This window comes from Rana temporaria, chromosome 2 (genome assembly GCF_905171775.1).
Source record: "Rana temporaria chromosome 2, aRanTem1.1, whole genome shotgun sequence".
NCBI lineage: Eukaryota > Metazoa > Chordata > Amphibia > Anura > Ranidae > Rana > Rana temporaria.
Genome location: NC_053490.1, coordinates 10719790 through 10746789, shown reverse-complemented (window position 1 = coordinate 10746789; position 27000 = coordinate 10719790). Strand labels below are relative to the sequence as shown.

At 46.3% G+C, this 27000-nt stretch overlaps 2 protein-coding genes across 2 annotated transcripts in view; one reads left to right on the top strand and one right to left on the bottom strand.

Annotated features, from left to right (window-relative positions):
* LOC120928817 (zinc finger protein 420-like) overlaps positions 1-27000 on the top strand; it is a 928736-nt gene that overhangs the window by 113776 nt on the left and 787960 nt on the right. The gene's annotated exons all lie outside the window — the stretch shown is intronic.
* LOC120928813 (zinc finger protein 268-like) lies at positions 1694-26448 on the bottom strand. The gene is made up of 2 exons (XM_040339824.1): positions 26334-26448; positions 1694-4166 (listed from the first exon to the last, which is right to left on the bottom strand). Exon 2 carries the CDS (start codon positions 3888-3890, stop codon positions 1842-1844), a length of 2049 nt encoding a protein of 682 aa, XP_040195758.1. The 5' UTR covers positions 3891-4166; positions 26334-26448; the 3' UTR covers positions 1694-1841.

Sequence of the window (27000 nt, the reverse complement as noted above, 5' to 3'; positions counted from 1 at the left end):
ATTGCGGATTGGAGGGAGAGGGGAATCCCGGTACATTGATGCTAATAGGGGCACCACATAGGACATTAATGGAGGCACTCGAGGCTGGCTCGTTTATTCATAAATGTCCAACTATAAAACTTATCCTTAAAGTATGGCAAACAACAAAAACATTGATGGGCTATAAGGGAATAACAACGTTTGCCCCTCTCTGGTGTAACCAAAACTTAAGGGAATTAAAAGAGATATTGAGAGATGTAAGGAATGGGAGAGACAAGGGATAAACCGTTTAAACCAATTGTACGATGGAGAACACATGAAATCCTTTGCAGATTTGCGACAGGAATTCAATATAGCAAACAAAACATTTTACAGATACCTCCAGATCCGGCACGGAATCCAAGCCCAGTTTGGGTCACAACCCATTGTATGGTCCTCTGCCCCCACCCTCCTGAAAATAACCTCTTCAAAAACAACCAAAGGCCTGATCTCCGAACTGTATTCCAGAATAGGAGCCAAAACAATAAGCAGGGCAGGCCCCATCAAGAGTAGGATAGGGTGGGAGAGAGACTTAGGGCAAATGTCCACGGAACAGTGGAGCGCGATTTTGAGGAGGGGGGTATTGGTCTCGATCTCCCCATCCCAGCAAGTATCACACTTGTTCCTCCTGCATAGAGTATACTATACCCCTAGGAGAATGTTCAATCTTGGGTGGAGAAGTACTGACGAATGCCCAAGGTGCAGAGCGACCGGCAACCTCATCCACATGTTGTGGAAATGCCCTAAGTTATTCAGATACTGGGAGGAGGTGATAGACATAATAAATAAAACTTTTAAAACAAATTTGGAAGCTGAATCCAAGGCATGTCTATTAGGTAGTATTGAGGAGGATAGAGTGCCCGTCGGCACCCTTGAGGTAGTGCTGAGATGTCTCTTCCAGGCAAGGAAGCAAATCGCGTGGAGGTGGCAGGCCCAGACTCCACCCACTGTTAAATCCTGGGTTGAAACCATTAATACAATGATCTGGAGCGAGAGAGTGACACTTACTAAACAGGGCAATTATAGAAAATTTGTAAGGATGTGGAAACCTTGGCTAGATATAACGGGATGCTCGATATAAGAAGAAGTCTCTCAAATTTAATAGATACTTTAACCCGCTATGGGACATCCCTTTACGGGGGGAGGACGTATTTTAACGAAGCAAATTAACCTAAAAAACCGGCTTAAGGTGTGATGGGAGGGCGGATGGGAGGGTGAGGGGTGGAGGGGAGGTGGGGGGGACGGTGGACATAAGGGCAGACAATTTGGAATTAAAGAGGTTTTTCTTTTTTCACACAATTATAAAGATACAGAGATAGGGGGAGGGGAAAAATGTATGCTTGTATATGCACTATGTTAAGTCCATTTGACGCACTATTTTTTGTACTTTACATATGCAAACAACAATAAAAAAACGTTATAATGGAAGGGGGGGTGGACTGATGTGGGGAAATGACAAATCGCTGTTCATACATTGTATGAACATTGTATGAACAGGCGGTAGGTCATTTCCCCCCCTGACAGGACCGGGAGCTGTGTGTTTACACACACAGCTCCCGGTTCTCGCTCTGTAACGAGCGATTGCAGGTGCTCGGCAGCGATCGCGCCCGCCGGGATCGGGTAACGAGCGGGGGGCGCGCGCGCCCCTATTGGCTGCTTGGCGAGATGACGTAATATTACTTGATCTCGCCAAGCAGAGCCGACCTGCGGCGGCTGGTCGGCAAGCGGTTAATACCCCCCTTTTGTTAGAATATCCGCTCTGCAGTGGAGGAGGAAGTGGGTGAACCCTCTGGTGGCGGATAAACGTTGTCCAATTCAGAACATTATTTTTTTCCAGTGTGAACCTTTAGGTGTCTGATAAGCTGTCCCTTCTGTATAAAACCTTTATTACATTCAGAACATTGATACGGCCTTTCTCCAGTGTGAGTCATCTCGTGTTTGATAAGATTTGCCTTCTGTGTAAAAGTTTTGTCACATTCAGAACAATGAAAAGGCTTCTCTATTTCAGATTTGTTTCTAGTGTGAATTTTCTCATGTCTGATAAGATTTGCCTTACTTATAAAAGGTTTACCACATTCAGAACACTCAAATGGTTTATCTCCCGTGTGAATCATCTGGTGATGGACAAGGTGTGACCTCAATGAAAATGCTTCATTACATTCAGAACACTCAAATGGTTTATCTCGCGTGTGAACCATCTGGTGTTGGACAAGGTATGACCTCATTGGAAATGCTTTGTTACATTCAGAACACTGAAATGGTTTATCTCCCGTGTGAATTATACGGTGTTGGGAAAGGTATGACCTTGATAAAAATGCTTTGCCACATTCAGGACACTGATATGGCTTCACTCCAGTGTGACCCTTCATGTGATTGACAAGGCTGGGCTTCATTTTAAAAGTTTTGTCACATTCAGAACACTTATACGGCTTCTCTCCAGTGTGGTCCCTCTCATGTACGATAAGCTCTGCCTTTTTCATAAAAGCTCTGTCACATTCAGAACACTTGTACGGCTTCTCTCCAGTGTGAATCCTCTCATGCACGTGAAGGTTTTCCTTCAATGTAAAAGCTTTGTCACATATCAAACAACGAAATGGCTTCACCCCAGTGTGGACCCTCTTGTGTCTGAGAAGTAAAGGTTTCAACCTAAAAGCTTTGTTGCATTCAGAACATTGAAATGGCTTCTCTCCAGTGTGGATCCTCTGGTGCAAGAGGAGCGCTGCATTCCTTATAAAAGCTTTATCGCATTCTGAACATTGATAGGGCTTCTCTCCAGTGTGAACTCTTTGGTGTATGGTGAGGTGTGATTTCGATGGAAAAGATTTTTTACACTGAGAACACTGATACGGCTTCTCCCCAGTATGGACCCTCTGGTGCAGATTAAACTGTGACTTTGTTGTAAAAGCTTTGTCACATTCTGAACAACAATAAGGCTTCTCTTGATGGTGAGTCTCATGGTGCTCGATAAGAGCCGACTTCAATGCAAAAGCGTTGTCACAGTCAGAACACTGATGCAGGTTCCCTTCAGTGTGAACCATCTGGTGTGTAATAAGACATGCCTTTTGTGTAAAAGATTTATCACATTTTGAGCATGGATATGGCTTCTCACCAATAGGAGCTCTTTGGTGTCTGATAAGCTGTGACTTTGTTGCAAAAGGCGTGTCACATTCAGAACATTGAAATGTTTTTTTGTGACCCATCTGATGATGTTTGCGAAGCTCTGACTTCCTTAAAAAAGCTCTGTGACATTCTGAACACTGAAATTGTTTTTCTCCAGTGTGCATTACCATATGACTAGCAAGAATTGACTTTTGAGTGAAAGCTTTGCCACATTCAGGACACTGAAATGGCCTCTCCCCTGCATGAAGCATCTGGTGTTTCATAAGTTTTCTCTTTGTTGCGAAAGCTTTGCTACATTCGGAACACTGAAATGGCTTCTCTGCTATATGAACCCTCTGGTGTACGATAAGATCCGTCTTTCTGGCAAAAGCTTTGTCACATTCGGAACACTGAAATGGCTTCTCTCCTGTATGAACCCTCTCATGTCCGATAAGATTTCCCTTTGTTGTGAAAACTTTGCCACATTTGGAACACTGAAATGGTGGTGCTTCTGTATGAACTCTCTCATGTGCGAGAAGATATCCCTTTGATGTGAAAGCTTTGCAACATTTGGAACACTGAAATGGCTTCTCACCTGTATGAACCCTATCATGTGCAAGAAGTTTTGACATTGCTGCAAAAGCTTTGCCACATTTAGTACAAAAATACCTCTTCACTTTAGGGTGAGCAATCTTATGTGCAAGGTTGGGTTGCATTGTAATAGCTATGACGCTTTGCGAAACAGGATACGACACCCCATCTATGTGTTCCATCTGGTATTTAGTTAGGTCTGATTTTGCAGTAAAACCTTTGTCACAATCCAGAGAAGGTATTGTTTTTCTCTTGAATTTGACTTAAATCAGTTGTCACCTCCAGAACCCCCAAAGAGGCAGGATCAATGCTGAAGAATATCCAAAACAATCATCATATGGCTTGTGTCCAGAGTGAATCTTCCAGTCTCTCAGAACACCCAAATGGACTTGGCACCAGGGTGACTCAGTTGTGACTATGACGACCAACCTGACCAGAGATTTGGTTCACCAATCCACCTGTACGGAGATAAAAAAAAAGAAAATAGAAATTTTGTTAATTTGGCTACAGTAGTTTTCTTTTTCATTTAACCTTCATTATTAAATTTTAAAATAGTGTGTGATGTACATGTAACGAAACGTGCCACACTCCGCTTCCGTCATATACAGCTTCCTAGCAGTCTGGATATAGATATCAGATATTCCATCTGCCCTCAACACGCAACGAGACGAGACTTGTTTGTGTGCTGAACATGGAGTGTTTAATAGAACCAAGAATACAGCCTTATATACAGTTTAAAGAGGTAACCAGAACATAAATTAACATGAGCTAATTAACTAATCATTTTCCCAGACGAGGTGACTCCGAGATATGACCTTTCAAGGTAGACATCCCGTCTCCTCTCACCTACTATACAATACACATTATCATAAAAGTAAACACAGAACATCTTTACATAATAGCAGGGTCAATTAACACAGAGAACAGAGATGGCTGGAAGCGAGGACATTAGCATCTATGAATGAGTCACTCTTACAACCAACCCTTTGAGTTCAGAATCAACAACCAGCAAATAGTGCTCTACAGATATCCTGGAAGATATTGTGGATATTAATTACATAATAATCCCCTCTTAGGTAGTCCAAGATATAATTTCTCAGTCGGCGTATGCCGATGATGTGCTATTCCATCTTATGGACCCCTTGATCCCCCTGCCAAACCTGATGCGAGAACTTAAACATTTTGAAACGCTGTAGAATTTTAAAATTTCACAAAGTCGGAGGTTCTCCCTATTTAATTATCTCCTTCCTTGGGCTTTCGCCTTCAAGCTGCCCTTCCTTTTACCTGGGTTTACGTGGGTTTACCTGGGAGTACGGAGTACTTGGACCTTGAAGAAGGGGTAACACCCCGAAAGCTTGTCCTGAAAAATTGTTGTAGCAATGTAGCGCTACATTGCTACAACTTTTCTGCAACTTTAGTGCTTTAAGATGTGGAGAAGATCGGGCCCCGAGGGAGCAGCAGATGGAGAAGATCAGATGAGCCTGACGGCGCCCCTTACTGATGTGTGCTCTAGGCGGGTGCCTACCTTGCCTATTCGTAGCGCAGGCCCTGATCCCACCATACGTGCAGTAGCGTGCCACAATAGCCACAGCCTCACCAACAGTGCTCTGGGATGGAAGGATAGATTCCGGCCAGGTCAGCAGGCACCCGGTACCAGCGGGAAAAAATCTTAGAATTTGTTTCCTGGGTCTTCGAGTCAATAGAACTGGAATGAGTGAGCTGGTATAGGTGGGTCAACTGATCCGAGTTCAAGACCTAAATCTCTCTCCCACACCCACACATAGATAGGCTTAGATTCAGGGGTGGTAAAACTGAGCAGTTGGTATAGTTCGGAAACCATATGTGGTACCGGCTCTTCTGCTATAAAAATCAGTTGAAAAGGCATGAGAGAGTGATACCAACTTGAAGAGGGACCCCTTTGAGGCCCTTTTATGGAAACCGATCACGGAGCTTCTCCGCCCTGAACGCCAGTTGGCGGCGCATGTTTTTACTGCAACTAAATTGATCATTGCAAGGGCCTGGAAGACCCCGGTTCTCAGCTTCGAAGCAGTTAAAAACTGCATTAATGATATTATGGTTAATGAGAAACTTACTGCTGTGTTGGCAGATACCCACGATAAATTCCTCCGGGTGTGGCAACCCTGGGTGGCTTACAACCACCCTTCACGGTTTGACCCAGCACTACTTTCTCTTTGATGAGCCTCCGTTCCCCCCACCCCGTGGACCCCTTTCCTTCCTCTTTTTTTTCTTCTATCTTCTTTTATTCTTTTTACTTTCTTCTTGCTGTTCTTTTCTATTTCTATTCCTCTTTCCCTTCATCGCTACTTGTTCATGCTACTTTTCTAGCTGGCTTTCTTTCTTTTCATCCTCCCTGTCTTTCTTTGTGGCTCGGGCCCTCAGGCTTGGTCCTGCTGGCCTTGGACACAGGATGCATTTTTTCTTTTACAAATTGGAATACTGATTTCCTCTGTTATGTGCCTGCTTGAATTTTATATATATATGTGTATATATATATATATATATATATATATATATATATATATGTTTACATTTATATATTTTATTTTTTATTTTTGTCACATCATTTATTTTTATATATATATATATGTATATATTTCTAATTTTTTTTTATTTTTTATATATATATATTTTTTTGTAAGGTTGTGTATTGTATAACAACTGTGCTTTTAAGTTTTACATTTACCCCGGTGTGATAACCGGAATGTTACCTAAGCCAGCATTAGGTCACTCTAGCAGGCCACTTGAGTTGAGGACATTCTATAGCCGGCCTTCTGGATTCGCTTTCGGATCCCTAGGAGCGGGACTAACCTCAGGTTTACGGACTATCTTTTCTGATATTTGATAAGCTTATGGTGTGTCCTCCACTGCCTTTTTTTTTCTTTTGTATTCTCTTTTTTTTTTGATTGTTGATGTGTTTTTCAATAAAACTCTTTTGTACAAGAAAAGGCATGAGAGAGGACGGATCCCTGATAGAGTGGCCATGAACCCCAAAGAAGTGGTGAAGTTGACTATGCCACCAAAATTCTAGCTGTCAGGGTCTCAAAAGACAGCAGCCTACCGTTCCTCATGAGCTTACCACAGCTGGCGCTTCCATCATATACCCAGGGCCTGAAGAACCACAGGAACCCACCCAGCGGAGCCAGTGGGGATACAGGGGTGGGCCAGATCGTAAATTGGATTGATCCGGTTCCAAACAGTAAGGGCATTGGTCATGAGTGAGTGAGTGAATAACTTATATAGCGCTACAAATGCAAACTGAATCGCCTCAAAGCACTTGGCATCCATTTTCCTTCTGTTTATCCTTCAGAACAGGTGGGTCTTGGGAAAGTGAAAATGGGCAAGTGAAATCCAACAGCTCCCTGTGCCCCCGAGACAACCACGGGCAAAAGTTTCTCCCTGCCATGTATGTCTCCAGGGGGACCCAAAGATTAAAGCGAGTGTGGAATAGCCAGTTAAAGTGGTTGTAAACCCACTTTTTTCACTTTTACCTACAGGTATAAAGAATATCTCCTAAACCTGTACGGTTTAGGAGATATTCCCCTTGCAATGCGCCGCTGATTGCAGCGGCGCATGTGCAGGGGGGATCCACGGCGAAAGGACCGGCAGCCCCCGGACCTTGCCGAATTTAAATCTCCCGCGCGCACGCGCGGGAGTGACGTCATCGCCGCTCCAGCCAATCACAGCGCTGGAGCGGCGATACCCGGAAGACACGCCTGAGCAAGATGACATCTCGCTCAGCGTGGACCAGGTAAGTGTTCTTCACCTCGTTCCGAGGTAAGTATTTCATAATCAGCCAGTATGCGGTGCATACTAGCTGATTATGCCTTTTGCCTTGCAGGTTTAAAAAAAAAAAAGTTTATGCGGTTTACAACCACTTTAAGGATCCTCTGAAGAGCAATGGCCCTATAGTACCGATGTATGTCCGGGATGCCCAATTTACCCACAAGCTTTGGGCGTTTCATCACTCTGAGAGCGATGCGTGGTTTCCGGGAATTATACACGAACCCAGACAGCAAACTAGACAGCTGGGTAAAGAAATCTGAGCAAGGGCACATGTGTTATCTGTAGGAAGAAGAGTATTTTAGGTAAAACATTCACATGCCCCAACCAAGTGAAAGCTGTCTTAGTCCACTGGGAGAGGTCCCGTTTAAGCGTAGCGATCAGTGGAGGGAAATGATTAGCATACAAGGTGTCATAGCGCTCTGTGAGCTGGATGCCTCAATATCTAAAAGGAAGACTTGGCCCAGGTAAAAGTACTTGACGTGATTGTAGCCGTATTAGTGCAATTGTGATAGAGAAAATTGAGTACGGTCAAGATACTTTTTTTATTTGCACGAACATACAATTTTTCAGGACAAGCTTTCGGGGTGTTACCCCTTCTTCAAGGTCCAAGCAGTACTCCCAGGTAAACCCACGTAAACCCAGGTAAAAGGAAAGGCAGCTTGAAGGCGAAAGCCCAAGGAAGGAGATAATTAAATAGGGAGAACCTCCGACTTTGTGAAATTTTTAAATTCTACAGCGTTTCAAAATGTTTAAGTTCTCGCATCAGGTTTGGCAGGGAGATCAAGGGGTCCATAAGATGGAATAGCACATCATTGGCATACGCCGACAGTTGATGTTCAGTATTACCAACCCTCAGACCCAAAGGCCCGGATTCACAGAGAACGGGCGCACATTACGCCGCCGTAGCGCATCTCAATGTACGCTACGCCGACGCAGCGCAGAGAGGCAAGCATGGAATTCAGGAAGCCAGTGCTCCCAGAGCTCCGTGGCATAGATTTCGAAGGCGCAGGCCGGCGTAGGTGGAAGTGGGCTTGCCCCATGCAAAGCCATGCAAATGAGGCATGACCCCATGCAAATGATGGTTTGAGAGCCAGACAACATGCGTTGTGTCGTAGACGCATCCCCGTACGCATGCTCATAACCACGTCGGAACAACTACCTAAGATATGCCGAATCACTGCCTATGCCATGAACATAATCTACGCCCATCCAGACACACGTCCAACGTAAACTACGTAAAAACCGCCGGCTTCTGTTCCCTAATGCAGACCATTACATGTCTGCTGCTGAGTTACACCTCCTTTATGGGGCTTAACTTTACGCCGGATGTACAACTTACGCGCACCACTCGTAGCCTGCGTCAGGCGGGCGCAGGTTTGTGAATCGCCGTATTTTCCTCATTTTTTTATATGAATGGCTAATCAATGGCAGCCCACCCTACGCCGGCAAGTTACGTCGACTGGATTAAGCCTGTTTTTAGGCGTATCTTAGTTTGTGGCTACGGCGCACAGATACAATGGCGCATATTTGCACTTACGCGGCATATCTGGAGATACGTCGGCGCAAGTGCTTTGTGAATCCGGGCCTTAATGTCCACATTTGCTCGCACAGTACGTAAGAGGGGCTTTAGTACCAGAGTGAAAAGGAGGGGTGAAAGGGGGCACCCTTGCCTCATGCCATTGCTGATCGAGAACCGTGAAGAGAATATGCCATTGACTTTGACCTGTGCACTGGGGGCAGTATATAGGGCCATAATCCACCTTAACATGTGCGTTCCCAACTCCAGAGCCTCCAACACCACTCGCAAATAAGTCCAGTCAACGCGGTCAAATGCTTTCTCCGCATCCGTCGATAGGATCAGGTAGGGTTGAGGGTCTTGGCAGTTACGGGCCCAATGGATAAGTTGGATCACTCCAATTGAGTTGTCCATAGCTTCCTGATCCATGATATAGCCGGTTTGGTCAAGGTGGATGATATGGGGGATAATGTGCTGCAGTCAGTTCGCAAAAATTATTGCCAGAATTTTTATATCCACATTGAGGAGAGAAATGGGGCGTTAACTCTGTGGCACGGTAGGGTCTTTACCCTCCTTCGGGAGCACCAAGATATGGGCCAACAGTGAGGAAAAGATGATCCGCACTCCGGTCGTTGCTCTTAAACAATTGACGTATTTATTGACAAGCCACAGTAGACAAACGCAAATAGGAAAGGTTGATGCGTTTCAGCCTATAAGGCCTTAGTCATAACCACTATGGGCCAACAGTGCCTCTGGGGGAATAGTACCACCCCCCGCTATGGAGTTGAAATAACTGCACAAAGAGTCTGACAAAAGGGGATAAAATACCTTGTAGTATGTCTTGGTGAACTCCCCGGGGCCAGGGCTTTTCTCAATAGGCAAGGATCTCACAGTCCGTTAGATTTCCGTCTGATGTAATTGGGGACTTTAAGGTGGAGCATTGTTCATCTACCCCAGGTCTAAGTTATACAATTCGGCATAATAATTGCGGAACCCAGAGGCCATTTTAGAGGACTGAATCACAGTCTCCCCAGAGGAGAAATTAAGCGTCTGTTTGTACATTTGGGCAAGTTTCTGCTGTAGGGCTCTGGCAAGCATGCGACCACATTTATTGCCCTGCTTGTTTAGAAGACAAATATTGTAGCCGCTTACAGGTTTGGTGATCGAGCAGTTTAAAAAATGTCTCTCAGCTCAGTCAGTCTCTTCAATGCCTCGGGTCTCCCACTATGCTTATGCCAACGTTTAGCCTGCTGAAGGGCAGTAAGCACCCTGTTAAAGTCCGCTTGGCGTTCTTTCTTAAGCTTAGAGCCCAAGGAAATCAGTTCCCTTCGTACCACTGCCTCATGTCCCTCCCAGACAGACAATCCCATCACTAAGGCTCTCAGCAGGCCCTCCTCTGTGACCTCCGTCTGTGACCCCTGCAGGATCGTCTAACAGGTTTCTTATTTAGCCACCATGACCAGGGCCTATGGGGGCGCCTGACGGTAAAGCCAAAGTAGCCGTAACAGCAGCATGGTCAGAGATAGTAATGTTTCCAATGGATGCCGACTGCAGTAGCTCAAGGGCAGGACGGTCCACATAAATTAGGTCAATATGGATGTACACAACGTGGACTTTAGAGTAGTAGCTGAAGTCTCAGTCTGAGGGGTGGAGCACACGCCAGCTGTCAATCAAGAGGGAAGTCTGAAGTTTCTTGTGAAAAAAAAGAGGGAAGTCTGAAGGGCTTTGCAGAAATGCTTGAGGAAGGTATAAGAATGGGAAGGTCGCCTATGGGAAGTGTAAAGTATAGGGTCAGGGCTAATGTTAAAGTCTCCCCCAAGGACCAAGTAGCCTTCCTTAAAATCCGCCAGTCGCCCCAGGACAGCGGCAATAAAAAGGTAAGATGGTTAAGATTGGGAGCGTAGATCGTGGCAAATGTGACAATTTTCCCAGCAATGGAACCATTCTAAAAAAACATAGCGGCCCTGGGAATCTACCATGCTCCCAGTGGACTGGAAAGGGCAGGATTCATGGACTGCAATGGTCATGCCCCTGAAATTGGGTATCGGGTAAGTACTCAGTGGACAGCTTGGGTACCGATTGGGGAGTGAAATGCATCTCCTGCAGTAGGACCACCTGTGCCCCTGACCTTTTTAGTTCCCACCAGAGCTTGCTGTGCTTGCATGGAGAACAGAGACCCCTAACATTTTACCTTAAGAGTAGCCATAGAAGGTCCAAAGGTCGGGCAAGTCTCCAGACTTGCCAACGAGCTTGGTTTGGGCGGTGAAGCGAGAGGCAGTTCCTGGTAGAAGAGAAAGATGAGCATGAGAATTCAACATAAAACCATAGAACCATAGAAAACAAAACAGGATACTAAATATCCAAACCAACATTTGAAATAGCTGTCGGCCAGGCGTGGGACACTGCTCCACTAGGGATAGGCTACTAGGCCATAGCCCTTGTTCCCAATAGGGATCTGTACCCATAATGCCGCATACACACGAGTGGAAATATCCGACAAGAAAAGTTTGATGTGAGCTTTTGGTCGGAAATTCCGACCGTGTGTAGGCTCCATCTGACTTTTTCTGTTGGAATTTCCGACAACTAAAATTTGAGAGCCGGTTCTCAATTTTTCCGACAAGAAAAGTTCTTGTCGTAAATTCCGATTGTCCGTATGCAATTCCGACTCACAAAAAAACATGCATGCTCGGATCCAAGACGACGCATGCTTGGAAACATTAAACTTCATTTTTCTTGGCTCGTCGTAGTGTTGTACGTCACCGCATTTTCAGACAACATTTATGTGACCGTGTGTATGCATACCAAGTTTGATGGAAATTCCGTCGGAAAAAAATCCTTGGTTTTGTTGTCAGAAATTCCGATCGTGTGTACGCGGCATAAAGGTAGGGCCTACGTGGGGAACGTGTGCCAACATGAGAGGGAAGGTAGGGAGGCTCAGCCCTGTCCACCTCATATAACTGTGTGCTACAGTAGGGGGGAGGGATCAGTATGGAAGCCCAGAAGGTTTCAGTCCAGGGTCAGTACAGCAAGTACAGGGAACCTAGCACAATAACTGAAGCAGCCTCAACATGAGGTCAGTCCGGGGCCTAGCTTGCCATTCGGAGCCAGAAGTACTGCCAGGAGCAGGCTCTGCAGTACCCAGAGAGAATTGATTAGAGTTCCAGGTTATCGTAACAGAAAAACTAGCAAACAAATTTAACGTGTTTTTTCTCTAGTTTAAATTGCTATGGTATGTTTCAGCTGCCTGCCCTCCACCCGGAATCATTGCTGTCTGCATTGCTTATGTCTATTTTTGATAATACTGGCATGTTATCTTTGCTTGACCCTCTGTAGCCCTGTCCACATTACAAGGCTTTATTATCTCCCTTGGCTTACCCAAAATCATGGGCCATTAATTTTAGTGTCCTCTTGCTGTTCTGTTTCTGAAGTAAGAATTCTGCCCTGTTGAACAGCATACCTTTATTGCCTCCTGACATAGGCGTGCGCACATAGGGTGTAAGGTGTGCCTGGGCACACCCTAATCACCCTGTACTGTGCAGATTCCCCCTGATGCCTGGCTGCAGAGAAAGGGACTGGGGAATCCCTGTCCTCAATCCCTTTCTCTGTCTCAAAAGTTAGACATCAGGGGTCTGTTTAGACCACTGATATTTCACCAAAGCCCCCCAACAGGGCATATATATATATATATATATATATATATATATATATATATATATATATATATATATATATATATATATATATATATATATATATATATAAAAAATTATAAAAATAAAAAATTGTAAAATAATAATAATACAAATAAAGACACTGGGCCAGATTCAGATAGGTTACGCGGATCTAAAGATCTGCTGACCTATCTGATTTACGTTACGCAGCCGCAAGTTTTTGAGGCAAGTGCTTTATTCAGAAAGCACTTGCCTCTAAAGTTGCGGCGGCGTATCGTAACCCCCCCGGCGGAATTCAAATTCCGCAGCTAGGGGGCGTGTAACATTTAAATCAGGCGCGTCCCTGCACCGAATGAACTGCGCATGTGCCGTCCGTAAAATTTCCCAGCGTGCATTGCTCTAAATGACGTCGCTAGGACGTCATTGGTTTCGACGTGAACGTAAATTACGTCCATCCGTATTCGCGAATGACTTACGCAAACAACGTAAAAAATTCAAAACTCGGAGCGGGAACGACGGCCATACTTAACATAGGATACCCCTCACATAGCAGGGGTAACTATACGCCGGAAAAAGCCGAACGCAAACGACGTAAAAAAAATGCGCCGGTCGTTCGTTTCGGGTACAAAAAACGAAACGCCACCTATCGGCCGGCCTGAAATTGTAGCCTAAGATCACTTACACCTGTCGGATCTTAGGGAGATCTATGCGGAACCTGATTCTATGAACTCAGAGATACGCCGTCGTATCTCTATCTGAATCTGCCCCACTGACACCAATCTCTGCCCTGCTGACAAAGCCCTACTGACTTGCCCCCTGCCATATACGGTATATTACACACGCATGTGTGTTTGAGCTTTGGTGTGCACACCCTAATGCCATAGGCTGCGCACACCTATGCCTCCCGATTAGATAATTGAAAAGCACCCACCCCCTATATCCAGGAGTATAAATGTAAGCATAATTTTGGGGGAAGCGTAAGCAGGGGGCTCCTTGCATCTGGGGCTCTTTCTCCAAGTGGGGTTTTTCTATAAGTGGAAGGACTTCGGACTCTGCACTTCAGCGAATGCACAAAGCAATAAAATAATTATAATACATATACATAATAATACAGGTATTCAATTTTTATTTTTATTTTTTTCGTTTCGGTTTCCTCCCCTTTCGAAAATGCACTCTCTACCACTCCTTCTGACAGCTGTGTCTTCTATCCTAAAACTGTCTTTCATTCACCCCTCTGGTCCACCCCACACCACATATATATATATATATATATATCACCCTTACTTCTGTCCTCTCCTTATTACTGCACTCACCAACTCATGCTAATTCTAAAGTCAAACGCCCAATGCTCCAAATCACTGGGGCAGGTCCACTCATATAAATCGCATTCCCACATTTCCTCCCTCACCCTCCTGCTTCTCCTATCCTCTGGTGATGTCTCCCCAAACCCTGGGCCTCCTTCATCCAAATGTGCTCAACGCACCCATTACCCTACACCCTCTGGATGCAGCCGCAATGCACACAATCTAGTTCGCATTTCTCTTCTTCCCAAGACCAGAAAGACCGGACTTCCTTTCTCCTGCGCCATTTTGAATGCTCGCTCCGTCTGTAACAAACTCACGTTCCTCCGCGATCTCTATCGCAAACTCATTTAATCTACTTGCCATTACTGAAACCTGGCTTCACGAATCCGACACTGCGTCTTCTGCTGCTCTATCCCACGGTGGTCTTCTTTGGACTCACTCCCCCAGACCCAGTGGACGCAAAGGAGCGGGTGTTGGAATCCCTTTAGCCCCACATAGCACCATTTCAGGTACTTCACCCACCTCCCTCTCTGTCACTGTCCTCATTTGAGGCGCATTGCATTCGTCTCTTCTCTCCAGTTTCTCCAAGGATAGCTGTGATCTACCGGCCCCCTGGTCCAGTATCCTCCTTTCTTGATGACTTCTCTGCCTGGCTACCCTACTTTCTCTCTTCTGAAATCCCCACAATCATTCTTGGCGACTTCAACATCACTACTAATGCTAACACTCCTGCAACTTCCAAACTTCTCAGTCTAACCTCCTCTTTTGACCTGAAGCAATGGATACATGCTCCTACTCACTCTGAAGGCAATACATCTTCCCTAACTCTTTGAAACATGCACTAGTCAGCCCCATACTTAAAAAGCTCTCACTGGACCCATCCAATCTTGACAACCTACGCCCCATCTCCTTGCTCTCCTTTTTATCCAAACTCCTTGAACGTCTAGTCTACAACCGCCTGAGCATCCACCTTGCTGATAATAACCTTCTTGATCCCCTTTAGTCTGGACTTTGTCCTCAACATTCCACAGAAACTGCTCTCCTAAAACTAACAAACGATATACTAACGGCCAAAACTAAGGAACACTATTCTGTGCTCCTACTCCTGGACCTCTCTGCCGTCTTCGATACGGTTGACCACCCACTCCTCCTCAAAAAAACTCCACACCTTTGGTCTCCGTGACTGTACTCTTCGCTGGTTCTCTACCTACTTATCCAACCGCACCTTCAGCGTTACTTACAACTCTACTTCCTCCTCTCCTCTACCATTCTCTGTTGGGGTCCCCCAAGGTTCTGTTCTTGGACCCCTCCTATTTTCAATCTACACCTCCTCCCTGGGTCAGCTGATAGCCTCCCACGGCTTCCAATACCACCTCTATGCTGACAACACTCAAATCTATTTCTCTGCCCCTCAACTCACGCCTTCATTTTCCTCACGTATCACTAATTTACTATCAGATATATCACTTTGGATGTCACACCACTTCCTCAAACTCAATCTTTCCAAAACTGAACTTATTTTCCCTCCCCCACGTGCCTCTTCCCCTGATCTCTCTGTCAAAATTGATGGCACAACTATCAACCCATCCCCACATGTCAAGGTCCTAGGAGTAGTCCTGGACTCTGAAATGTCCTTTAAGCCTCACGTTCAATCACTGTCCAAATATTGCCGCCTCAACCTTCGAAACATCTTCAAAATACGCCCCTTTCTAACCAATGACACCACAAAGCTCTTAATTCACTCCCTGGTCATCTCTTGCCTTGATTACTGCAACTCCCTTCTCATTGGCTTACCTCTGCATACTCTACCCCCCTTCAATCCATCATGAATGCTGCTGCCAGACTTATCCACCTTACCAACCGCTCTGTCTCTGCTACTCCTCTCTGTCAATCCCTCCACTGGCTTCCGCTCACCCAACGAATTAAATTCAAAATACTAACAATTACCTACAAAGCCAAGCACAACTCTGCCCCCAGCTACATCACTGACCTAGTCTCTAAATACCAACCTAATCGTTCTCTTCGATCTTCTCAAGACCTCCTGCTCTCTAGCTCTCTCATCACCTCCTCCCATGCTCGTCTACAGGACTTTTCCAGAGCCTCTCCAAGCCTATGGAACTCCTTACCCCAAACTATCTCCTTCTCTATTAGCTTTTAGAGGATCCCTGAAAACCCTCCTCTTCAGAGAAGCCTATCCTACCCACACCTAACAACTGTATTTTAATTTTGTCCATCTGATCACCCCCCACATCTACTACCCTTCTAGATTGTAAGCTCTAACGAGCAGGGCCCTCTAATCCTTCCTGTATGGAATTGTATTGCAACTATAATGTCTTCCCTGATGTTGTAAAGCGATGCGTAAACTATTGGCGCTATATAAATCCTGTATAATAATAATAATCATCCATCAGTCCCGGGGAGGAACCAGGCGCGGGGCATTGCCGACCCCTTTTGCGACTTCTGCACTTAGCCGGCAGCCAAGGTTGAGGGAGCTGAACAGTGGGAAAATCGGACGGTCCCCTCCAATCCGGAAAGTCAACTGGATCCAGCTCAAAAGCAGATAGAAAGTGTGGGAGATCATGTTTAGTACGTAGAGTGACCGGTCTGCCATTTCTGGTCACCTGCAGATTGAAGGGAAACCCCCCCCAATGATAGGCCAGCCCTGCATTCTGGATATCAGCCAGCAGGGGGCAAAGCATTCCGATCGCACGTGAGAGCACAGTTAGAGTGGTGGAGGGAGGAGGGTGGGACCCCCTTCTGTCACCTATAAAAGTAATCCAGCGGCTCGTTAGCTGCTCGGATTAATTTTATTGTGCGCAGAATCGCCGGCCCTAAAAGAGGAGATCTCAATCATTGCTGCAGGGATGCCTGAGGTATCATCCTTCCCTTCCAACTGGCGTTTCCAACAGTGAGGTACAGTCTTTAGTCCTGACTCTTGAACCGGCTTAACGTCCCTCCTGTTGAGTGCCTCCACAGCAAGCAGCTTGCTATGGGGGCACCCAAGCCGATATACAGCTCCCTGCGTCTACTCAGACATGGAACTGTCATTCGGCCCTGCTTCCTCTCTCGAGATTGGTTAACAAACTTTGATTGACAGCCGCGGGAGCCAATGGTGCCACGGCTGTGTCTCAGCCAATCAGCAGGAGATTCCCAGGTGGCCGAGTGGACATCACTGGACAGAGACTGGGCTCAGGTAAGTATTCAGGGGGGCTGCTACACCCAGAAGGCATTTTATCCTAATACATACCTTGCCTAACAGCACTTTCAACACTCTTCTCTTTTGAATTGGCTACTATTGAAGAGGTTACAAAACTTTTTTCAGATTCCCACCTAACCAATTGTCCCTTGGATCCTGTTCCATCACCACTACCATGGTCACCCTCTTTATCTATACCACGTTTCCTCACTCACATCTTCAATCTCTCCCTCTCTAGTGGCACCTTCCCTTCCCCTCTAAAACATGCACAGATCACGCCCATACTGGACCCCACCAACCTGAACAACTTAATTAAGACCCATCTCATTGCTCCCATTCACCTCTAAACTTCTAGAACGCCTAAGGCTAGATTCAGTAAGAGTTACTCCGGCGTATCAGTGGATACGCCGTCGTAACTCTGAATTTACGCCGTCGTAAATTTAAGCGTATTCTGGAAACCAGATACGCTTAAATTAGGCTAAGATACGAGCGGCGCAAGTCTCTTACGCCGTCGTATCTTAGGGTGCATATTTACGCTGGCCGCTAGGTGGCGCTTCCGTCGTTTTCGGCGTAGAATATGCAAATGACCTAGATACGCCGATTCACAAACGTACGTGCGCCCGGCGGTTTTTTTTTACGTCGTTTGCGTAAGGCTTTTTCGGCGCAATGTTGCTCCTGCTTCTATGAGGCACACGGAATGTTAAGAATGGACGTCGTTCCGCTTCGATTTTTGAATTTTTTACGTCGTTTGCGCAAGTCGTTCGTGAATAGGGCTGGACGTAATTTACGTTCACGTCGAAACCAATACGTCGTTGCGGCGTACTTGGGAGCAATGCACACTGAGATATGTACACGAACGGCACATGCGCCCTTCATAAAAAACGTCAATCACGTCAGGTCATCATACATTAACAAAAAACACGCCCCCCCCTTCCACATTTGAATTAGGCGGGCTTACGCCGGCCCATTTACCCTACGCAACTTACGGAGCAAGTGCTTTGTGAATAATGCACTTGCCCGTCTAAGTTGCGGAGGCGTAGCGTAAATTACATACGCTACGCCCGCACAAAGATACGCAGCCCTTACTGAATCTAGCCCCTAGTCTACAACCGTCTTAGCTCCTACCTCAGTGAAAATAACCTTCTTGACCCCTTACAGTCTGACTTACTAAAGTGCACTCATACCTCCCAACCGTCCCGGATTTCGCGGGAATGGGCCGAGTTCCCGCGAGCAGTGCTATTGTGCCGCAAAATCGCTGGACAATAGCACTGCTAGCGTGAACGTGTGAAAATATACGTATGTGTAGCGCTAAAATTAATAAATGAATATCAAAATACCAAAAAATGTGTATAGTAAAAAATAAAACACATATAACATTAATAAATGTTAGACACAAATTATGAAACATGTGAGATTCCTCTGTAGCGAGGGGTGACAACAGTGCCAACTGGCACGTGAACTGATGCACCTAAGGTGGTATCAAACATAAAAACAAAGTCCAACAAAAACTCCTAAGTGTGATGATCCGAGGTATGTAGCAAAGTTCATCAACATCCACAAGTCATTCAAGTGAAAAGGTGAATAAATAGAAAAAGCGTGACTCCTTTAACGTGACAATCCCATCACCGGAAAAAGTGCAGGCTTACCGGAACTTGTTGACCACTGGTGGCATATGCCAAAAGAGGTCAGTCAAGGCTTTATATGACGATTGTCAAACAGCAATCCTTGGCAGGAAGCGTAGGTCCAACTGGTGGGTAGGTCCTTATATGGAATAGGTCCCCAGGAGTAAGCCGGAAGCTATACTGATGTTGGTATCCCAAAACCAATTGGCTCAGTGTGTTAGTGGTGCATAGAGAAAAATAAAGAGAAGTGGCCACATAGCGTAACTCCGTATAAAAGAAAAAATACGTGTTTATTCACAGCTAACAAACTTACATGTGGCTGGAAGTAAAAGAGCTCTTGCATGTAAATGGGGCGACAGTGGAGTCCTCCCGACGCGTTTCGTGGTCAAAAGCACATCGTCTGGGGTCTCTCTCCACTGCAGCCCACTCCAATATATGTGTAGTCCATGTAATCACATCCAATCAAATGAAGATCTGACTCACCCCAAACAATCAGCAATCACAGACAGCATATCACCTATCCAAGATGGCGCTGCAGTTTGCACTCCAAGCCTCTATATGAAACAGGAACCTGCAGTTTGCACTCCAAGCCTCTATATGAAACAGGAACCTGCAGTTTGCACTCCAAGCCTCTATATGAAACAGGAACCTCACAGAGAATATGGGTATAGTGTCTTTAACGTGGCTGTTACATTTGGAATGTAGTCATTAGGAGTGTGACATGGACATACTGAGTAAAATGAAACAAAATGAAATGCACTGGCCATTAAAATACTTGAAATGTATAAAATAAATAATAGTTGAGGCAAACTGTGAAAATTTACCATGCCACGGACGACAGATGCGACCGCGCGTGCGCCAGAGCCAAGCCTCGTTTGCATGTGCTAACAAGCACGGCAGAGCATAGTAACCATGTATTGTTTGTGTGTCGTGGATTACACTATGCTACCGCGCGTGCGCGATAGCCAAGCCTCACTCTGAATAGATAGAGGCTGCCGTGTAGTGTCCAGTGAGAGCGCGCCTGCAGACCAGGCCTCGCTCTGAGGAACCCGGATGTCTGGTAGCTAAAGTGCGCGCCAAGCCTCATTATGAGAGAGGTCATCCGTGATTGGTCAGAGCGGCGCCCGTAGAGAGGAGTCGCATGTCCAATCAAACAAATGAAAAAATGGGGCACAAAAATAAACGGAGAATCACAAAAATAATGTCTATTGCAAAGCGCAGTATAAATGGGTAGTGTTAATACTCCCATCAGCGGCACATCAACTATAAGGGCCAGTCATAAAAATTAAATAAAAATAAAAACTTATAAAAATATCGATTCTGCGCTGGAGATGGAAATTGACATCCACTCCAGATCAGAAACAATTAGTGTTAAAAAAAGAGTTTATTTAGAACATGTATTTAATATGTTAAAATTGCGATCTTGTATAAATAAATGTATATATAGATTATCGCTAAAAACAAATGTGTTAGAATCGCATATATAAAAAAAAACACAAAATATATCCCTACTACCTCATGTGATCAAAAAAATGCCTCATGTTTAGTGTGAGTCAGATCACCATATACATTGACTCTCATAGCATAAATGATTGTAAATATAACAGAATCCAGAATAAAACATTAAGCGCGTATATGATTATTGCGCGTATATATTGAATTTCCAAAGACCCAGAAAATAGAACAAATAATATGAATAGCTCATGACATATTAATAAAAGAATTTATATCCCATTCGACGTTCATTCCGAACGGGGTATATGTCTGAAGTTCGTATATCCAGAATGTCTCTAGGCGGGAGACCCCCCTAGTCATGGCTCCACCTCTCCATGGAGGAGTATATTTATCGATGACAACAAATTGTGTCCCTTTGGGGTTTCTATGATGGAATTCCCTGTAATGTCGGGGGACTGGATGTTTGGTGTCCCCGCCTATTATGAGTGCAATATGTTCGCTCACTCTGATCGAAAAAGTGCGGATGGTGCGACCGACATATTGCATGCCGCAAGGACACGTTAGTAAGTATACAATGTACTTAGTCGCACATGTACAAAATGTTTTTATAGTATACTGCTTGTTGGTAACCGTGGAGGAAAACTCCAAGATTTTTCTTGTGGTTAGAGCATTATGTTGACATACCTTGCATTTCCTGCAGGGGAAGAAGCCTACTAAATTATGAAAAAAAGAGCTTTTGACAGGAGGGTTTATTATATTTGGAGCGATTTTGCTCTGTAAGGAAGGTACGCCTTTAAAGACTACTTTAGCCTGTTCAGGAAGCAGTGGACCTAAAATTCTATCCCCTCTAAGGATGTTCCAATGCCTGTTGAAAATACTCTTAATTTGTTTATATTGAGTGGAATATGTAGTCAGCATAGCAAATTTGAAACCCTCATCAGTAGGACGCTTGGACTTAACAGATATTAGTGACTTCCTGTTTAATGAAAGGACTCGCTGTAATTCTGAATCTACACCACTAATGGGGTACCCCTTTTCTAGAAACCTAGATTTTAAAATCTCTGCTTGGGCAAGATAGGAGTTATCGTCCGTACAATTCCGACGCAGTCTAAGGAATTGACTGCGGGGAACCGACCGGAGCCAAGATGGGTGGTGGCAACTCCCCGTAGGGCAGTGTTTCTCAATTCCAGTCCTCAGGCCCCCCCAACAGGTCAGGTTTTCAGGATTTCCATTATTTTGCACAGGTGATTTGATCAGTTTCACTGCCTTAGTAATCACCACAGCCTTTTCATCTGAGGGAAATCCTGAAAACCTGACCTGTTGGGGGGGCCTGAGGACTGGAATTGAGAAACACTGCCGTAGGGATATAATCATTACGGTCGGTTGGTTTAAAATAGGTTTGGAAGTGGAACGTGTGATTTATCGCGATCCGCGGTCCTCCCACCCCGCTCTCAAAAACTTTGATCTCTGAAACCCCCCCCCCTCCGCTCAACAACCTTGACCCCCCCGCTCTACAACTCTGATCCACGGAATACCCCCCCGCTCAACAAATTTGATCTACGGACCCCCCCGCTCAACAAACGTGATCCGCCGACCCCCCCCCGCTCAACAACACCGTTCCACGGAATTCCCCCCCCCCCCGCTCATCAACTTTGATCCGCGGAATTCTCCCCCCTGCTCAACAACTTCATTTGGGGGGTATGCTCATTTGTCCCTCATTCTGAAGTTGAAAAGTTGGGAGGTATGCTCACTAACGATTTAGTAACTGGTAAAACCAACAGTCAGTACTCCATACTCCTAGTTGACCTCTCTGCAGCCTTTGATACCGTTGACCACCCCCAACTCCATTCCCTTGGCCTCCAAGAATCTGCTCTATCCTGGTTCTCTGCCTATCTATTACAGCGCTCCTTCAGCGTTACCTACAACTCTGTCTCCTCCTCTCCATTGCCCCTTTCTGTGGGGGTCCCCCAAGGTTTTGTTTTTGGATCCCTTCTCTATGTACACCTTCTCCCTAGGTCACTTGATAACTGCCCACGGCCTCCAATACCACTTATATGCCGATGACACCCAAATCTGTCTACTCCTCACCTCACTCCTTCAGTCTCCTCTCGTATTACTAACTGAGGGCCAGATTCACAACCAGCGGGCGCAACGTAACTTTTCTGATTTAAGTTACAACGCCGCAAATTACACAAGTTAGTGCCCGATCCACAAAGCACTTACCTGGAAATTTGCGGCGGTGTATCCTAAATCAGTCCGGCGCAAGGCGGGTCAATTCAAATGGGGCGAGTCCCATTTAAATTAGGCGCGCTCCCGCGCCGGACGTACTGCGCATGCTCCCGACGCTATTTTTCCGACGTGCTTTGCGTGAAGTTACGTTGCGCCGAGTTTTGTGAATCGCGACGGGTAAAAAAGAGTTGCGGTAGGAAAAATAAAAGATTTGAAAAAAATTCAAAACCGACGCGGGAACGACGGGTACACTTTTGCATGGTAGAGTACCTTTAAACTTTTGTAAAGGTACCCTATCTTTGCGACGGCAAACTAACACTTACGGCGACTTAACGAAGGGAAAAAGCTTTGTGGATCTCCGTAAGTGCTAATTTGCATACCCGACGCTGGTTTACGACGAGAAATGCCCCCAGCGGCGGCCACGGTACTGCATCCTAAGATCCGACAGTGTAAGTCCATTACACCTGTCGGATCTTAGGGCTAGCTATGCGTAACTGATTCTATGAATCAGTCGCATAGTTAGAAACAGAGATACGACGGCGTATCTCTTTTGTGAATCTGGCCCTGACATCTCAGCATGGATGTGGCACCACTTACTTAAAGCGGGAGTTCACCCGAAAAACAATTTTTAACCTTAGATTGAGGCTCATTTTCTCAAGGGGAATCGGGTGTTTTTTTTAAATCGAAGCCGTACTTACTGTTTTAGAGAGCGATGTTCTCCGCCGCTTCCGGGTATGGGTCTTCAAGACTGGGCGTTCCTATTTGATTGACAGGCTTCCGACAGTCTTCCAACGGTCGCATACATTGCGCCACGAGTAGCCGAAAGAAGCCAAACGTCGGTGCGGCTCTATACGGCGCCTGCGCACCGACGTTCGGCTACTTTCGGAAAATCGTGACGCGATGTATGCGACCGTCGGAAGCCTGTCAATCAAATAGGAATGCCCAGTCCCGCAGCCCATACCCGGGAGCGGCGGAGAAGATCGCTTTCTAAAACGGTAAGTACGGCTTTGATTTAAAAAAAACACCCGATTCCCCTTCACAAAATGAGCCTCAATCTAATGTTAAAAATTAAGTTTTTGGGTGAACCTCCACTTTAAACTAAAACTCTCAAAAACGGAGTTACCAATATTCCCCCCCGCCTGTGCCCCCCTCCATGACTTTTTCATCAAAAATCAACAAGGCAACGATCAGTCCCTCCCCTCACACCAGGGTACTCGGTGTAATCCTAGATCGGGTTGGCAAAAGTTTGTAGAATTCACCTCCGTAAAATCTCTAATATTCTCCCCTTTTTAACAAATGAGACCACCAAGCTCCTAATTCACTCCCTTGTTATCTCTCGCCTTGACTATTTCAACTCCCCTCTGATTGGCCTGCCTCTCCATAGGCTCCTCCCCTATTCGGTCTATCACACATTTGGTGTGTTCGCAAGTTCTGGTGCGAAACCAAACAGGGGGGTGTTCAGCTCATCCCTACCAGCCAGACTGCAACAAAACAGAATTGTCCTGTTCACGTTAATAACAAGGGGGTGGATTCAGTAAGCAATTGCGTCTGCGTAACCATAGATACGAAGCGTAATTGCTAAGTAGCGCCGGCGTATCTACTTTCTGTATTCAGAAGACATGCTGGTAGGTAAATTGGATCTCATCCAAATTGGCCCAGTATATATGTATATATGTGTGTATGACTGTGTGTCCCTAGCGTGTCATGATCCTACGGGGTAAAAATGACCGCACCAGCCAAGCAGATACTGGCTGGAAAAAGCGCCCAGAGGCGATTCAGTTCGCATGCGTTGCGCTATACAAGTCATTCATTCATTCATTCATTCAGAAAGCTCGATACGCCTAAGATACCACTGGCATAAGGCTCTTATGCCGTTGTATCTTAGGCTGCATTCTGACGCTGGCCGCTAGGTGGCGTTCCCGTAGTGGTCAGCATAGAGTATGCAAATTGCATACCAACGCCGATTCACAACCGTACGCGCGCCCTACGTACGCATTTTACGTCGTTTACGTTCGTCGGGTTCCGCGTAAGGCTGCTCCTGCTATTAGCAGGGGCAGCCAATGCTAAGTATACCGTCGTTCCCGCGTTGCGATGTTCGAAAATTACGTTGTTTGCGTAAGTGAATCGTGAATGGCGCTGGACGCCATTTGCCGCAATGCACGTCGGGAAAGTTTCCAGACGGAGCGTGCGCACTACGTTCGGCGCGGGAACGCGCCTAATTTAAATTTTCCACGCCCCCTACGGGATCATTAAAATTACGCGCCCTTACGCCGGGCAGTTTTAAGGAGCGCCCGCGCAAATTACGTAGCTACTGCTTCATGAATGAAGCGTAGCGCAGGTAAATTACGGAGGCGCGGCATTAAAACGGTACGCTGCGCCTCCGTAAGAGGGCGCAAATCGTACCTGAATCCACCCCAAGGGGTTTAGTTTGTAAACAATTGCAAATATATGTGCAAACCGCAGCGGCCACATCACGGAACCCCGATGTACTTCGGTCCTAACTATCATTTTTAGTCTCCCAAGTTGGAGCAATAAAAGGGTGTCCTGCGTGTCCATGCACCTTTATGGAGCACAGTACACTGGGGAGTTTTGAACAGTACTGTAGGTGGGAGGTAGGTGGTCTGTGAGTGGGAGGGAGGTGATCTGTGAGTGGGAGTGAGGTGATCAGTGGATGGTGGTAAAACGGGAATGTGTGTGGGGGAGGTAAGTGATCTGTGAGTGAGGAGTTATGTGGGGGGGTAGGTGATCTGTGCTTGGGGAGAAGGTGATCGGTGCGTGGGGGGAGGTAAGTGATCTGTGAGAGGAAGGTAGGTGATCTGTGTGTGTGTGTGGGGGGGGGGGGAGGTGATCTGTGCTTGGGGGAGGAGGTGATCGGTGCGTGGGGGGAGGTAAGTGATCTGTGAGAGGAAGGTAGGTGATCTGTGTGTGTGTGTGGGGGGGGGGGTAGGTGATCTGTGTGTGGTGGGAAGTACGTGATCTGTGTGTGTGTGGGGGGGGGGGAGGTACGTGATCTGGGTGTGTGTGGGGGGGGGGGGTTGGGTCATCTGTGTTTGGGAAGGGGGTATGTGATCTTTGTGTAGGGGGGCATAGGTGATCCGTGTGTGGAGGAGGTAGGTAATTTGTGTGTAGGGGGAGGTTGTTAGGTGATCTGTGTTTGGGGGGGATGGTAGGTGATCCGTGTGGAGGAGGAGGAAGGGAGGTAGGTGATCTGTGTGGGGGGGGGGGGGGGGGAGGTAGGTGATCTGTGTGGGGGGGGGGGAGGAGGGGAGGTAGGTGATCTGTGTGGAGGAGGGGAGGTAGGTGATCTGTGTGGGGGAGGAGGGGAGGTAGGTGATCTGTGTGGGGGAGGAGTGGGGAGGTAGGTGATCTGTGTGGGGGAGGAGTGGGGAGGTAGGTGATCTCTGTGTGGAAGAGGGGGAGGTAGGTGATCTCTGTATAGGGGAGAAAGGAAGGTAGGGGAGGTAGGTGATCTCTGTGTGGGGGAAGAGGAGGGGAGGTAGGTGATCTCTGTGGGGGGGGAGGAGGAGGGGAGGTAGGAGATCCGTGTGGGGGAGGTAGGTGATCTCTGTATGGGGGAGGAGGAGGGGAGGTAGGTGATCTGTGTGAAGGAGAGTAGGTAGGTGATCTGTGTGGGGGAGGTAGGTGATCTCTGTGTGGGGGAGGAGGGGAGGTAGGTGATCTGTATGTTATAATTCTTCTCTCGGGACATTCTGTGAACAAAGTTCACCATGACCTGATTTTTGTTCAGTACATTGGTGTGCACTTACTTTACCGCCCCTCCCCCCCTTAGTGACCTCACATTGCCCCTCCATAGCTCCCTATTCTTACCCCGATCTCTCCAGAAGTTTTTTTTCAGTCTCCTGTCTGTCTCTGGCTGCAGTAACGTGTGGACGGAAGAAGAGGGGGAGGAGATGTTGTTCTGAATGTTATTTTAGCTCAGAGAGGGGATGGGTGTCCTCCATTTTCTTGTAGCTCAGAGAGGGGGAGGGGTGTCCTCCATTTTCTTGAAGCTCAGAGAGAGAGAGAGAGAGAGAGAGAGAGAGAGAGAGGAGTGTCCTCCATTTTCTTGTAGCTCAGAGAGAGGAGTGTCCTCCATTTTCTTGTAGCTAAGTGATCTGATCTTCCTGTAATGACTTCTTATTGTTTAGAAGAAATGCGTCCATTAATAAAGATCTTCCTCCGTTATATTCAATGTATCCATGCTTTGCTTTCCTGGTGGATGGTGGGGGGTTTCCACTGTCCTCCATTTTCTTGTAGCTAATAGAAGGGGAGGGGGTGCCCTCCATTTTCTTGTAGCTCAGAGAGGGGGAAGGGTGTCAGAGAAAAGGAAAGGGGGGGGGGGAGTGTCCTCCATTCTCTCGTAGGTCAGGGATTCCTGTAATGACACAATGGGGGTTATTTACGAAAGGCAAATCCACTTTGCACTACAAGTGCACGTGCAGTCGCTGGAGATCCGAGGGGGACATGCAAGAAAAATAAAAAAACATAACATTTT